This window comes from Sesamum indicum, linkage group LG12 (assembly GCF_026168435.1).
Source record: "Sesamum indicum cultivar Baizhima isolate 11 linkage group LG12, ASM2616843v1, whole genome shotgun sequence".
Classification (NCBI taxonomy): Eukaryota; Viridiplantae; Streptophyta; class Magnoliopsida; order Lamiales; family Pedaliaceae; genus Sesamum; species Sesamum indicum.
Window position 1 is genome coordinate 5,671,899 of NC_142668.1, and position 13,470 is coordinate 5,685,368.

Consider the following 13,470-nt stretch of genomic DNA (forward strand, 5'->3'; position numbering starts at 1 on the left):
TAGGCTAGTGGCTAAGGGGTTTACCCAAAAAGAAGGGATAGACTACAATGAAATATTTTCTCCTGTTGTTAAATACACCACTATTCGTGTTATCCTTGCTCTCACTGCACACTACAATTGGAAACTCAAACAAATGGATGTTAAAACTGCTTTTCTACATGGTGATTTGGATGAAAATATTTATATCGATCAACCTGTTGGTTTTGTTGATAAATCCATGCCTAATTATGTGTGTTTGTTAAAAAAGTCGTTATATGATTTAAAACAATCACCGAGACAGTGAAATAAGAAATTTGACTCATTCATACATTCTTTAAAGTTCAATAGGAGTCACTATGATCACTGTCTTTATTTCAAGCATGTACATTATTCACCTATCTTTTTTGTTCTTTATGTTGATGACATGCTATTGCTAGCCCTAATCCTCATTTCATTAGTGATTTGCAAAAACAGCTTTGTAAAGTTTTTGAAATGAAAGATCTTGAAATGCAAAATAAATTCTTGGCATGAACATCTATAGAAATAGAGAAAAATCTACCATACTTTTGAATCAGAAATCCTACATCTTGTCTGTTTTGAAAAAGTTTTCAGTACAAAATGCAAAACCTGCATCCATACCTCTAGCTGCACATTTTCAACTTTGCAAAGACCAATATCCCAAAACGGACATTGAAAAAGCCAAAATGAAAAAGTTCTTTATTCAAATGTTATTGGATCCATCATGTATCTCATGGTATGCACAAGGCTTGACATTGCATATGCCATTAGTTGTCTTAGTAGATACATGTCGAACCCTGGTACACCCCATTGGGAAGCATTGAAATGGTTACTTAGATATCTGCGTGGATCTGTTGATGCTGGCATTACTTTTTCTAGAAACTCTGATTGCACTCAACTTGTTGGATATGTGGACTCAAATTATGCAAATGATAGGGATAGTCGCAAGTCTACTACATCTTATGTATTTACTTTTTACGGTGCATGCATTAGTTGGAAATCCCAACTGCAACACATAGTTGCTATATCTACCACCGAAGCGGGATACATTGCCACAACCGAAGCTTTTAAAGAAGCCATTTGACTAGATGGCCTTATAAAGGAAATTGGGTTTTTAAAAGAAAAGTTAGTCATTTTTTCAGACAATTAATCATCTATACAGCTTTGCAAAAACCCTGTTTTTCACGATCGCACAAAACACATTGATGTTAGATTTTATTTTATCCGTGACATTATTGGGAAGGAAGTCATAAAGATAGAAAAGATCAAGACAGAGAAAAACCCTGCTGATATGGGGACCAAAAGCTTACCCGTGGAGAAATTCATCACTTGTTTAAAAATTCTGAGATTAGTTCCTGATTAACCTTCTTCTGTCATAGTTGTTTTTCTTGCAGGTACGGGCAGGGGGGGCCCTTTGGCTATGACGATACTCCAGATCCAAATTTATACTCCGGACAATGTTTCCCTAGGGATCATTGGTCCAAGATGGAGTATGTCAGTATATGTCCCGGATGATCACTTAATTAACAAGCCCACAAGTCGGCCCACCTGGCATGACTCACATCCGACTTGGCCCCACTTAATAACCCGGTAATCTGACCCAATCTTCTTAGTATTTATTCTTTAACCTAAAGCCCTAATCCCTCATTCTCTCTTCTTACCTCTTACTGCGCTGACTGATGCTTCTCTTCTTCTCTACCCTAAATCTGCAAATGGATCTCCGTTGATTCTTCTTTCCTCTTCACCATCATTTTAGGTGGTGGCTTTCCAAAGCCAATACAATGACTTTTGGAAAGCCACCTACCTAACCTTCCATTGTTATGATTCTTTCACCTCTATTTAAAGGAGTTTTCTCCTTCGGCCGAAAATCATCAAATACAGTATTCTTACCTCTATCTCTAAAGTTTTTGAGTGAACTTTGTTTTGGGTCTGTGTGACTGAAGAAAACTGATCTCTGTGATTTGTGGGCTTGGCAGCTTGTGGTGTAGCCGTGGGTTTCGACTCTGTGTTGGTTGAGTCTTTGTTACCATCGTCTGAAGCTTGTTAGCTATTTGGATCTGGTTTTGTCTGAGCCTCTTACTTCATTTATTAAATATAATCTGTTTATATTTTCTGTTTATTTATTTTGGTCTGTAATCTATAAGCAGTTTCGTACTCCACATTCGTTTGTAATAGTTGGTTAGACTATTTGTTTTAAAGGTATCACTGAGGCGTTTCCACCCTACATACACTTAGTAGCATTTCCTCATTTTCCTCTTCCTTCTTCTCCCCCATTTCCCTCTTCTCCACCACTCGCACCACCTCTCACTAGGCACCACCACCACAGCCTCAGCACTGCACCATCGCCACCACTGCACTCAATAAAGTATGAACAATTTTTTTTCTTAAATTACAAAAAAGCAAATTTGTCATAAAAAATAATTATATTTTATTATCCATCACTATTTTTAATTATCATCAACTAAGAAACTAAGGAAAGACAATTTTGTTACCCTCTAATTTATTATGTATACCAATCATACTAATGCTATTCAAATGAAATTACTTTTTCTTTTTTATTGCATTCTTAAATCCATTCCATTCCCACTTAATTCGGTTACTGCATACCAATTATGCCCTAATTCACCTTCCCTATTCATCAATAATAATCCCACCCCCTCTACTAATTGGGGTTTCATCTCCCCCTCAAACTAAACTGTTCAATATTATCTCACTAAGCAAAGAGATTGAGGAACCCTAAAAGCTTTATTATTAAAAAACCAATTAATTTATTCAGAAAATATAAATTTAATAAATGCAAGTTGAGTGTATTTTTTAAATTTCGCAATGCAATTTGAATTTGACTTTGAATAAGTTACTAAACAATGAGTTTCTCATAAACATCAAGAAATAAAGATGGTAGAAAATAACAAATCAAATAATAAAAATATTATAATCAAGTTTGATAATGTGAAAAAGAAAAATCAATTAGTTATAATAATGAAAAAAATATGTTGATAATGTTAATTGAGATTCATGCAGATTATTTTTGGTTATATTATAACTATTGCATTTTATTTTATTTTTGAATAATTAGTAGTTGTTTTATTAATATTTTTATTTTTTTTAATTATAACATGATCTTTTTAATAATTGTAATAAATTGTTAAAGTACACGAGTTTTTTTGTTCACCCTATTATCGTACATTTGGAAAATGAGATTAAATTAAAATGTGATGTGAAGACAAAGGACTAATAAAGAGATTCAGCCAAAATGCAATTAAATCATAGGGATAATTATATTTCATTTTCTAAAATTTGATATAATTACATATAAATTCTTTGTGGTTTAAAAAATTACATCTAATACCTTTAATTAATTTTAGGTTTTAATTTAAAATATTTTATTATTATTGAAAAAAATATTAATACCTTTCTGATTTAAACATTCATCTAACAACAAGCATTTTTATCCAAATTTTGTATTGAACTTCCCAAAATACGTACCTTTTTGAATTCCTAATTGCAACTTTTTTATACTTTTTAGGATTTTTTTAAAAATACTTTTATAGACTAATATGCTCGATAGATAGATTAATACCTTTACACACATATATATATATATATATATTGTTTAAGATATTCTTTTTTTTGAAAAAAAAAACACAAGGATAAAGTAGTGATTAATTCCATCTCATCATTCAAGAACTGCATAATGATTCTTTATTTAAAAAATATTTATAATTTTTTAAATAATAATAAAATATTATAATTATATCAAATTTATAAAAAAAAACTAGCTGTAATTTATCCGGAACTAGCGGGGATTTAATTATTAACTCATGATCACTTATCACAATACCTTATCACTACTTGAATTCATGATCCATCTAATATGCACTACTAAATCATTTTCGATATCATCAAAAACTAGGAAATCATCACATTCAATTAATAAACAAATTTACCATATATATATATATACACACACACATATATGATATCATTGGAAATAGTATAGAGTAGTATTCACGTAGCAGATTTAGTGACTATGTATTCATTACAAATGGTGTATTGATCGCATCATGAGCCCTAAATCATGGAAAGAAGACGATTAGATCTATGACTTCAGCTTTAAGAAACCTTCTGCATGCTCATGTTGATGATCCCCATGCAACAGAATATTACTCTCATGCAGCAAGGAATAACAGCTTTTTAGGCCTGCACTTCCCTTATCCAAGTAATGAATATAAATTTTGCCCATTAATTAAAAAAAAAAATACGTAAAATCGTCGATTATATGTATACTCGACCCTTCTTATTATTCACAAGAACGTTCTTCAGTCTTAGTAAGATAGTGTGAACGAGGCCATCATGTGGCCTTCATCAAGAAAGTCGCATCCGTCTTCATACTTCTCGATCTCACCTTCCACGTTGGTTTTCGTACTTCTCACCCCTTTGCTCCTCATCTTCTTAATACTATGCAGTTTAGGCCCTCAAAAATCCACGTTGTTACCGTCGTTTCCATGGAAACCTCTAGAGCTATTAAGCTCGTTTTCTATGGGTTTGTCGACCGGCAAAGTTGGAGATGATCATGACCGTAGCAACTTCAACGTGTCGATCTCATTGCAGGATAAAAGACTAGTAAGTCGTACGTTGTTTGGTTTAATTACTAGCTACTACTGTAATGTAATAACGAGTCTTTATCCAAACTGAGATTATAAGTTGATCTTTTGTCCGAAGGAGTTGTCGAGTGCAGAAAGACGAGGATTCTTGACGAGTGGAATACACAGAATTAGGTACGGCAGATCAGAGAAGGTTGAGGCCATTTTAGCTAAAGCACGATATTCCATTAGAGAGGCTGCAAGAAATAATAACCGTAGCTTCATCTCATCATCATCAGGCAGTGACTATGTGCCTCAGGGCCCTATCTACTTTAATGCTAATGCGTTTTATAGGTATGCTTTCTGCTTATTTGCTTCTTGCACTACACATATATATACATATATAGACAAAGTTGTCAATTCTCACTAACACTTTCATCATTCATATTGTTCATCTCGTGCCAAAGTCGTTGTGGATGCTCATAACAATTTGGAGTTAGTGCAGGAGCTACACAGAAATGGAGAAAGTGTTCAAGATTTACGTGTACGAAGAAGGGGAAGCTCCAATATTCCACGGCGGTCCGTGCCGGAGCATATACACGACGGAGGGAAGGTTCATCCATGAAATGGAGAGGGGAGAGCTATATCGGACGAGGGATGCCGAGGAAGCCCACGTCTACTTCATGCCGTTCAGCGTGGTTGCGATGGTGCAGTATCTGTATGAGCCTGGTGCAGTTGATATGGATGCCATGGGCAACACTTTGGCCGATTATGTGCATACCATTGCCCACAACCACCCCTTCTGGAACCGGAGTCTTGGGGCTGATCACTTCATGCTCTCTTGCCATGATTGGGTACGTAACTATGCTGGCTATACACACTCACTCTTTATGTGAAATTCCAAATATTCCTGCCGTGACTAGGTTTGGTCGAACCAAACAACTTGCTATGTGATTGATCATTTTTTTTTAACTATACACCAATCACACTGTAAATATATTGCACTTATCATATAATTGGTTAAGGTTAAGCCGGGTTCGGTTTAGAATTTCCCGTAAAAATTCTTCCCAGATTAGGTTGGGTCGTATTAAGCCAATTACAATGCAAGTATGATACAGTATACCTATCACACGGCAATTATGTTATACTTATCATATAATTAATTTAGATCCATCTGGACATTTCTTATCTGTGTTAAAAATTTCCCATCTTAATTTGAGTAGTTTTCATGTTTAACTTTGAGAGAATATTTATTTTTACATCCCACGAGTTAATTAGCCCTTGCTTTGCGAATTTGGTCATATATATTGTTATTGACTTCACCACATTGCATCCGATAACTGAAAGGATTTAGTTTCAAACCTTACTTTTGATAAATTTACGGCAGAAACATCAGTCGATGCCCTTCAACACGTAATGAAGTGTGTGCCCTATATGTGATTTTTCCATTAAAAATTCAACGGATATAAAATTCGTGACTAGACCTGAAAAATATTTTGAGTTATGAGATGCAATGTGATCAAATCCGAAATAATGAGTTCAAAGTCACTAATGCATTAACTTGTGGGATGTAAAACCCCTTTTTTGACCTAATCCTTGACTCTTTTCACAAAATAATTCTTTTTATGTGCATTTACACCGGTAGCACTTGTGATTGTACAGGGTAAATTACATTGGCACTCCTAAAGTTATGTTAAATTATACAAACACATCCTATCTTTTGTAAAATTACAGCTACACCTTCTTTGGCCTTCAACAAGGAATGTACTTGCAATTACTACTATAACATCAGGTGGTATACTTATTATTTTTCAAAAAGCAAAAGATATTTATATATTTTACCCCAATTTAAAATGGTGCTGAAATAATTTACCCTAGTATATATTGAGAATAAATTACTTAGAGTTTTCTGTTTTTCTCGAAGAACTATTTATATTTATTTTTTCAAGTACTTTCTAAAACTGAATATTTTTTAAGAACTTACAGGCCATTTCGGCCTAGTTTTCTGATTTTATATTTTTAAGATTAATTGCAACAATCTTTCATAGAATGAGTGTAATTAACGTGTATATCACTCCCTCTTTTTAAATTATTTTAACTCACTTTCCTAGTTTTTGATATTTATATACTACTATATTCTCCGTTTGAAAATATTGGCAATGTCTAGAAATTTGACGGGATGTCAGTATTATATTTTTGTTTGGAACAAGTTTAATCGAATTACATCAATCACAAAGCAAGTGTATCATACTTGTTATGTGATTGGTCATTTTTTTCTGAATTGTGCACCAATCACACGACAAGTATATTGCACTTACCATATGATTGATTCAAATTCGACTAAGTCGAGTTCGGATTAGTAATGAAAGATGTTGTTCCTAGCTAACTCATTTGATATTGTGCACTTCCTAGGGGCCTTACACAAGTTCATATGTGCCACTCCTATTCAACAATTCCATAAGAGTCTTGTGCAATGCCAATACTTCTGAAGGCTTCAACCCTATTAAAGATGCAACCCTACCGGAAATCAACCTCAAGTTTGGCGAAATCACTGGTCTTTTAGGCGGCCCGCCGCCCTCGGAAAGGTCCATTCTAGCCTTCTTTGCAGGGGGGCTGCATGGCGACATAAGGCACATTCTATTAGACCATTGGAAAGAAAAAGACCCTGACATACGAGTCTACGAGAAGCTCCCCCCCAACGTTTCGTACGAAGCAATGCTGAAGAACAGTAAGTTCTGCCTTTGCCCTAGTGGATATGAAGTCGCCAGTCCACGAATCGTGGAGGCTATTTATTCAGAGTGTGTGCCGGTCCTGATATCTGATCACTACGTCCCCCCGTTCAGCGATGTGTTGAACTGGAAAAAGTTCTCGATCGTGGTGGGAGTCGAGGATATACCGAACATTAAGACTATCTTGATGGGGATTTCTAGGGCTAAGTACTTGAAAATGCAGATGAGAGTGAAGCAAGTGCAAAGGCATTTTGTTTTAAATGGAACTCCTAAGAGATTTGATCTTTTTCATATGATTGTTCACTCCGTCTGGCTCAGGAGACTGAACCTCAGGCTACGTGCTTCGGTGTAGTGAAAAATTTTGATCATAATAGGTGATCCATGGACGAGATGTAAGCGGATCCAAAGGAAGGATCATAGCCGCTTATTATCATGTGATGTTTATATGTCAACGTCAAGATCTCTGGTCCCAGTAGCTCCTAAAGATGACTACTCTTGATGATATGGGATTTATTGCTCTTGAATTTGATCTTCAGTTGTCAATTTGTAGTAAAACTAGGGATAATTACACTCCCTCCTTTTTCGATTTGGTGTAATTATACGTACACTTCAATCGTATGATTTGAAAAATTGCATCTAGCAATCTAGCACTTTTGAGATTGCTTCCATTCAAATAAATTCACCCATTAGTCAAAGTTCACCAAATTTGTTGATATTAACAAAAATATGGGGAAAAAATATATTTAAGCTCGATTGACCTATTACAGGTCAAATAAATCTTTTTATGACTAAATTACCCTCATACATCTTCAGGCATACATGCATGTGAAGAGATATATCTCACTGTTATAAGGGTAGTTTAGTCCCAAAAAAAATTGTTTAACTTGCAATAAGTCAGTAATAAGTGAATCGAGGACAAAAATCTATTTTCATTCAATTTTTTATTAATATAAGCAAATTCGCTGAATTTTGACCAACTACTCATTTTTTTAGATGAAAGCAAATTTCAAAAGTATTAAATGTAATTTTCAAAATCATAAAAAATTTATGTATAATCACACCGAATCTAAAAAGCAGGAGAAGTAAAATTATCCCTTAAAACAATCCATTTCTCAACTCAAATAAAGAAAAAAGGGCGTGACAACTCAAGCATTTGACTTTTTTTTTTCTTTTAGGTGCTTCAAATCTCAAGCAATCAAGCTTGAAATCTGATATTTGTCACATGGTTGCTTTTATTGTCATGAATGGTGCAATTATACATGCACTTATTTTAAATTAATTAATATATACATAAGAGTTATAAAGTAATATTCAATTAAAAAATAAAATCCTGGCCCATAAATGTAAAATTATTAGTCAATAGCAAAAAGGGATTAAATGTTATAATAAAAATTTTATTTATATAATCACTAATAATATTTAGCTTTTTATAATTGTTAATAACTATAAAGCTTCAAACACGAGACCCTTTTCTTCTGCTTGAATTTCACACTTTGCGTACGTACCATTTCTGTCATTCAACGTTTCATTTAATTTATAAATTTAGTTTATTGATAAATGAGCCATATATTGGTTGTACAAATTATGGTGATTGGATCATGAGCCACCGAGTGTATCTACAACACACAAAGCTTCAACTTGGATCAAGGGCTAATTTCTATACATGATATAACAAAGAATTATATTTGAATCGAGTCGACTTTGTGCGTAACGTGACAGTTTATATTGACGACAGGTCTCGTGAAAAATATGAGGTGGGGTCTATGAAAAGTTCTCGATCTGGTTGACCTACGATGTTTAATTGTTATTCATGTAAGTTGGCCCTTAACTAAGATTTTTTTAATGCTTAAATCAGAATTTGCTTGGTTTATTTCACAGGTTGAAGAGTTAGATCTCTCGGTAACCTGGAATGTAAATCAATTTAATAAAGTCAATTGGTAATTATTAGGAGTTGCAAATAGGCGGGCGGGCGGGGGATTGGGTATGGGTTGGTCCGAATAAATTAGACCCGAAATGACTGGGATCCAAAATGAGTTGGATTACAAACGGGTCGGGTCGAATTAGCATTGACCGTTTTTTTTATTTGAATTATAAAAGTTCCAAGATTTTCAGACAATGAGAAAGAAACTCACGACAAAGAAAGAAAAGAAACAAGGAAAAGAAAATGAAGAAGGAAGAAAGGGAACAAAAGAATTTGGTGTACAGAGAAAAGAAAGAAAAAGAAGAGTTAGCCCACAAATTTCCTCAAGAGTTTCCATTTGTTTTGAAGGAGCCCAAATGGCAAAGAAATACAAAACAAAATAAAAGGCCTAAGAAGAAAATCATGTCTTCCTGACTTCGAGACGCGCTTTGAAAGCATTGTCTGTGAACAAGTCTCGAGGAGATACTTGTAGAAATTAAATTTATGTCCAATAAAATTGTATGTGGGAAATAATATATTAAATATTAATTTTTATTTATATTTTAGGAATTTAATTAAATTTAATTACTAGAATAAGTAGTTAATTAGTCGATATTAATATTTATTTTTGGGCCAATCAAATGACGTCAAGTGTCAAATTCAAAATAAAGTGAAGAACAATCAAGAGAGTATACAAGATGTCTCAAAATCCTTTCAAGCGCAAATCAAGGAAGATCCACAATGTCAAAGGCAAAAATCAAGGCATTCGTTGCGGAAACATTCAAATTCAACATTTGCTTCGAGTATAAGTCAAAAGACCCTCAAATTAACATTATCAAGACACAAATCCACCTTGGTGAAAGATCAAAGCTTCAATTCCACCAGAAAATGCCCAAATTTCAAGTCAAACATTTCAATTGTTTATAGTGTATAATTCGAGAACAAGTCAAAAGACTCGAATTAACGTTATTAAAGATCTAAGTCAAAATGGAAAGAGATTAAAACATCAAGTTCCACCTTCGATATTGCCAAATTGAATATCGTATTCTTAAAGTGAAGAATCAGAGTTTTAAGTAGAGACTTGTACCCGGAAAAAGTACAATTAAATAAAAAAATTATTCATAATATTTTCCTTGCTTTGTTAAATCAGAGAAACAAGAAATTTTGCGTTATAACAGGTTCAAAAGCTTCTAGCTCCATCGAATCCCCTGCACTGAGAACACCAAGGCGGACTACCTGGCTTGACTAGCTAACTCTCTAGCCAGCATTCGTACTATATACTCATTAATGTTTCTAACGATGATGAGGCAAATATCTTACAAATTAACATGGATTAGAAGAAACCCCTCCTCGACTACCTACAAGAAGGAACACTTATTGCTTATAAAATGAGACAGCTCACCTAATGAGCAGAGCAACCTGATTTACTTACTGGGAGGAATCCTCTAGAGACGTAGTTTCTCTCAGCCTTGTTTACTCCAAAACCCTTGCTCTTGCTCATAACTTTACTGCTTTACTTAATAAATATTATACTGCTAGAATAAGAACGGTCTCTATTCCTTTAATATATCACATTAATGACAAGTTAATAACCTTATTGGCCTCGAGCCTTAATAAGCTACCTTAGCTGGCGCACCCACTCTATTGGCCTCAAGCCCTGATAAGCCGTCATTTGTAGGGCACTCTTATGTAACTCATTCGCTATGAGCCTTGATAAGCCACCCCCCGTACCGGCTGTGAGTCCTGATAAATTGCCTTAATTGGTGCACTCTTTCTCATCTTGAATCGACCGCGATCCCTAATAAGCCGCTCCTAACTGGCGCATCGCTGCTCACTTTTTAGGCTATTAGCCTTGATAAGTTGCCTTCAGCAGGTACATTTACTTAGTTATAAAAGTTGCCAACTAATGGCATACATTTGGTAAATCACTACTTAGATTATCTTCGTATTTGTCTCAATACTCTAGCACTCGCTTACCTTGTGTTGCAATAGGTTATAATCTACCCATCCCGGATAAAATTTGTCCCTATCCTACTCTCAAGAGGAACAAGATTGAGGGAAGGAGGATGCCGGCCAACCTGCTCAAGCAGTAGAGAAGGGCATCCAAATCTACTACTGGACATCAAAGCCCTTAGCAGGCTGATAAAGCTCATTATAGTACTCCAGCAAGTATATCCTTAGCTAGAATTAGCAAGTAGTTGTACGCATAATATTAAAAAATGCACGCCTATCGTGGCCAAACCACTTTACTAACACACTTAGTATATGTACTTTTCTTTTGTGACAAACATGTGTTGCAGGAAACATCCTATTTGATATTTAAGCATATAAGATAAGCGTCACTTAAGCTTGCTATTTCAGTGAGACTCAAAGTCTCCCTATTCTTTCTACCACTAACCACTTATGGGGGAAAAAAAAACTTGGACGCCAACATGCTACAATTTCAAAACTGGACCCCCAAGATCCTATTATTCTATCCTGTAGGAAAAGGAAGGATACCAAAAGCATATTCACTAAAAACACAACAATAATTGAGCAGGAACAAAGCAGAAGCATATTTATAAACCATTCATAAAAAAAAGGAGGAGGAGACATAGAATCCGAGGAACCTGGCCTGTGAGGTCTAGCGTCATAAGATCATACCTAGTAGGAGAACTCTCTAGCACCTCGGAAGGACCCTGACCGTTCGTCTCTAGGGCGTTTGCTAGCCAACATTCTCATCTAGAAGAAGGCAGGTGCACCATCTAAAGGATAATTTTCCGTCAAGAACTATCATGCACAGGTTTGGAACCCATTGTAGTTATATCTCAGGACATGACCAACTAGTAGGTCTTGGAACTCAAGTCATTTCTTATACTCCGCCAGGCGACTTACCCATAGACTCTCCAGCATGTCTCTTCTTTCCTCAGTCTATCCGAAAGGAAATAAGTGGAATACGTCAATTCTCCAGTGAAAGTTTCTACGAATATTGGGGGAGATTTAAGCAATTGGTGGAGAGTTGCCCTCATCACCAAATTCCCGATCATCTTCTAATTCAATATTTTTATGAAGGATTGTCTGAGGCAAATAGAAGCTTGGTGGATGCAGCTAGTGGAGGTGCTTTATATGACAAAACTCCTATCGAAGCACGCAAACTAATCACAACCATGGCGGCTAATAATCAACAATTCGGTAGTAGAAACGACAACCCCCCACGAAGGCTAAACGAAGTAAGTACTTCTATTAATGAACATTCAGATAAACTTACTTCTCTTGTTGAAAAGTTTATAGGGGGAAGCATTCAACAAGTCAAGATTTGTGGGATATGTACATCTTCGGGACATTACACTGACGCTTGTCCTAGACTTCACGAAGAATCAACCGAACATGCTGACATCGTTGGTGGATTTTCTGGGCAAGAACAAAGGAGATATGACCCATTTTCCAATACATTTAACCCTGGATGGCGAGATCACCCAAATTTGAGGTATGGCAATCAACCTCAAAACTTTCAAAGGGTTCCACACCAACAACCACCACCACCACCTCAAACCAATCCTAATAATGGTATGCCCCTAGAGGATATCGTGAAGACACTCGCCTTAAGCACCCAACAACTCCAACAAGGAACTCACAAGTTCCAACAAGAAACCCGCTCGAGCATACAAAATTTGGAATCCCAAATGAGCCAATTAGCCTCCTCCGTCAGCCGCTTGGAGTCTCAAGGTAAGTTTCCCTCCCAAACTATTATTAATCCTAACCAAAACGTTAGTGCTATTAACTTGTGCAGTGGAAAAGAGCTACAACTCGAAAATAGCACTAGGCATGGGGATACACAGCAGGACAAAATAGAGGATGCACTCGAAATTCTTCCAAAACAAGCTGAAAGTCCAACCAAGTCAGCGAGGAAAGTCCCAAGGTGTTCATGACCAAACCTCCCTTCCCGGAGAGATTAGCCAAGTCGAAAGAGGAGGAAGAGGAAAAGGAGATTCTTGAAACTTTACTCAAAGTTGAGGTAAATATTCTCCTACTCAATGCAATTAAACAAATACCTCGCTATGCAAAATTTCTCAAGGAATTGTGTACCAACAAATCCAAATTGAGAGATAATGAAAGAATAAATATGGGAGAAAATGTATCTGCCTTTCTTCAAAGAAAATTACCTCCTAAATGCAATGATCCAGGTACGTTCTCTATCCCTTGCAAAATTAGAAAGATTGAAATAGAAAAAGCAATGTGTGATTTAGGTGCTTCTATCAATATTATGCCTCTTACTATTTAT

At 35.5% G+C, this 13,470-nt stretch overlaps 2 protein-coding genes across 2 annotated transcripts; both read left to right on the forward strand.

The window, feature by feature from the left end:
• Window positions 1-4,321: 4,321 nt before the first annotated feature.
• On the forward strand, window positions 4,322-7,838 carry LOC105178748 (putative glycosyltransferase At5g03795). The gene is made up of 4 exons (XM_020699420.2): window positions 4,322-4,620; window positions 4,720-4,934; window positions 5,086-5,434; window positions 6,993-7,838. The coding sequence occupies exons 1-4, from the start codon at window positions 4,351-4,353 to the stop codon at window positions 7,659-7,661; spliced, it is 1,503 nt and encodes a 500-aa protein (XP_020555079.1). The 5' UTR covers window positions 4,322-4,350; the 3' UTR covers window positions 7,662-7,838.
• Window positions 7,839-11,983: 4,145 nt separating this feature from the next.
• LOC105178747 (uncharacterized) lies at window positions 11,984-13,117 on the forward strand. Its single transcript, XM_011102284.2, has one exon. It carries the CDS (start codon window positions 11,984-11,986, stop codon window positions 13,115-13,117), a length of 1,134 nt encoding a protein of 377 aa, XP_011100586.2.
• The last annotated feature ends 353 nt before the right edge of the window (window positions 13,118-13,470 follow it).

Coding starts and splice junctions, on each gene's coding strand:
- LOC105178747 (XM_011102284.2), top strand. CDS start 11,984: ATGCACAGGTTTGGAACCCATTGTAGTTATATCTCAGGACATGACCAA.
- LOC105178748 (XM_020699420.2), top strand. CDS start 4,351: ATGTGGCCTTCATCAAGAAAGTCGCATCCGTCTTCATACTTCTCGATC. Junction 4,621..4,719: donor CATTGCAGGATAAAAGACTA/GTAAGTCGTACG, acceptor TTTTGTCCGAAG/GAGTTGTCGAGTGCAGAAAG. Junction 5,435..6,992: donor TGCTCTCTTGCCATGATTGG/GTACGTAACTAT, acceptor TGCACTTCCTAG/GGGCCTTACACAAGTTCATA.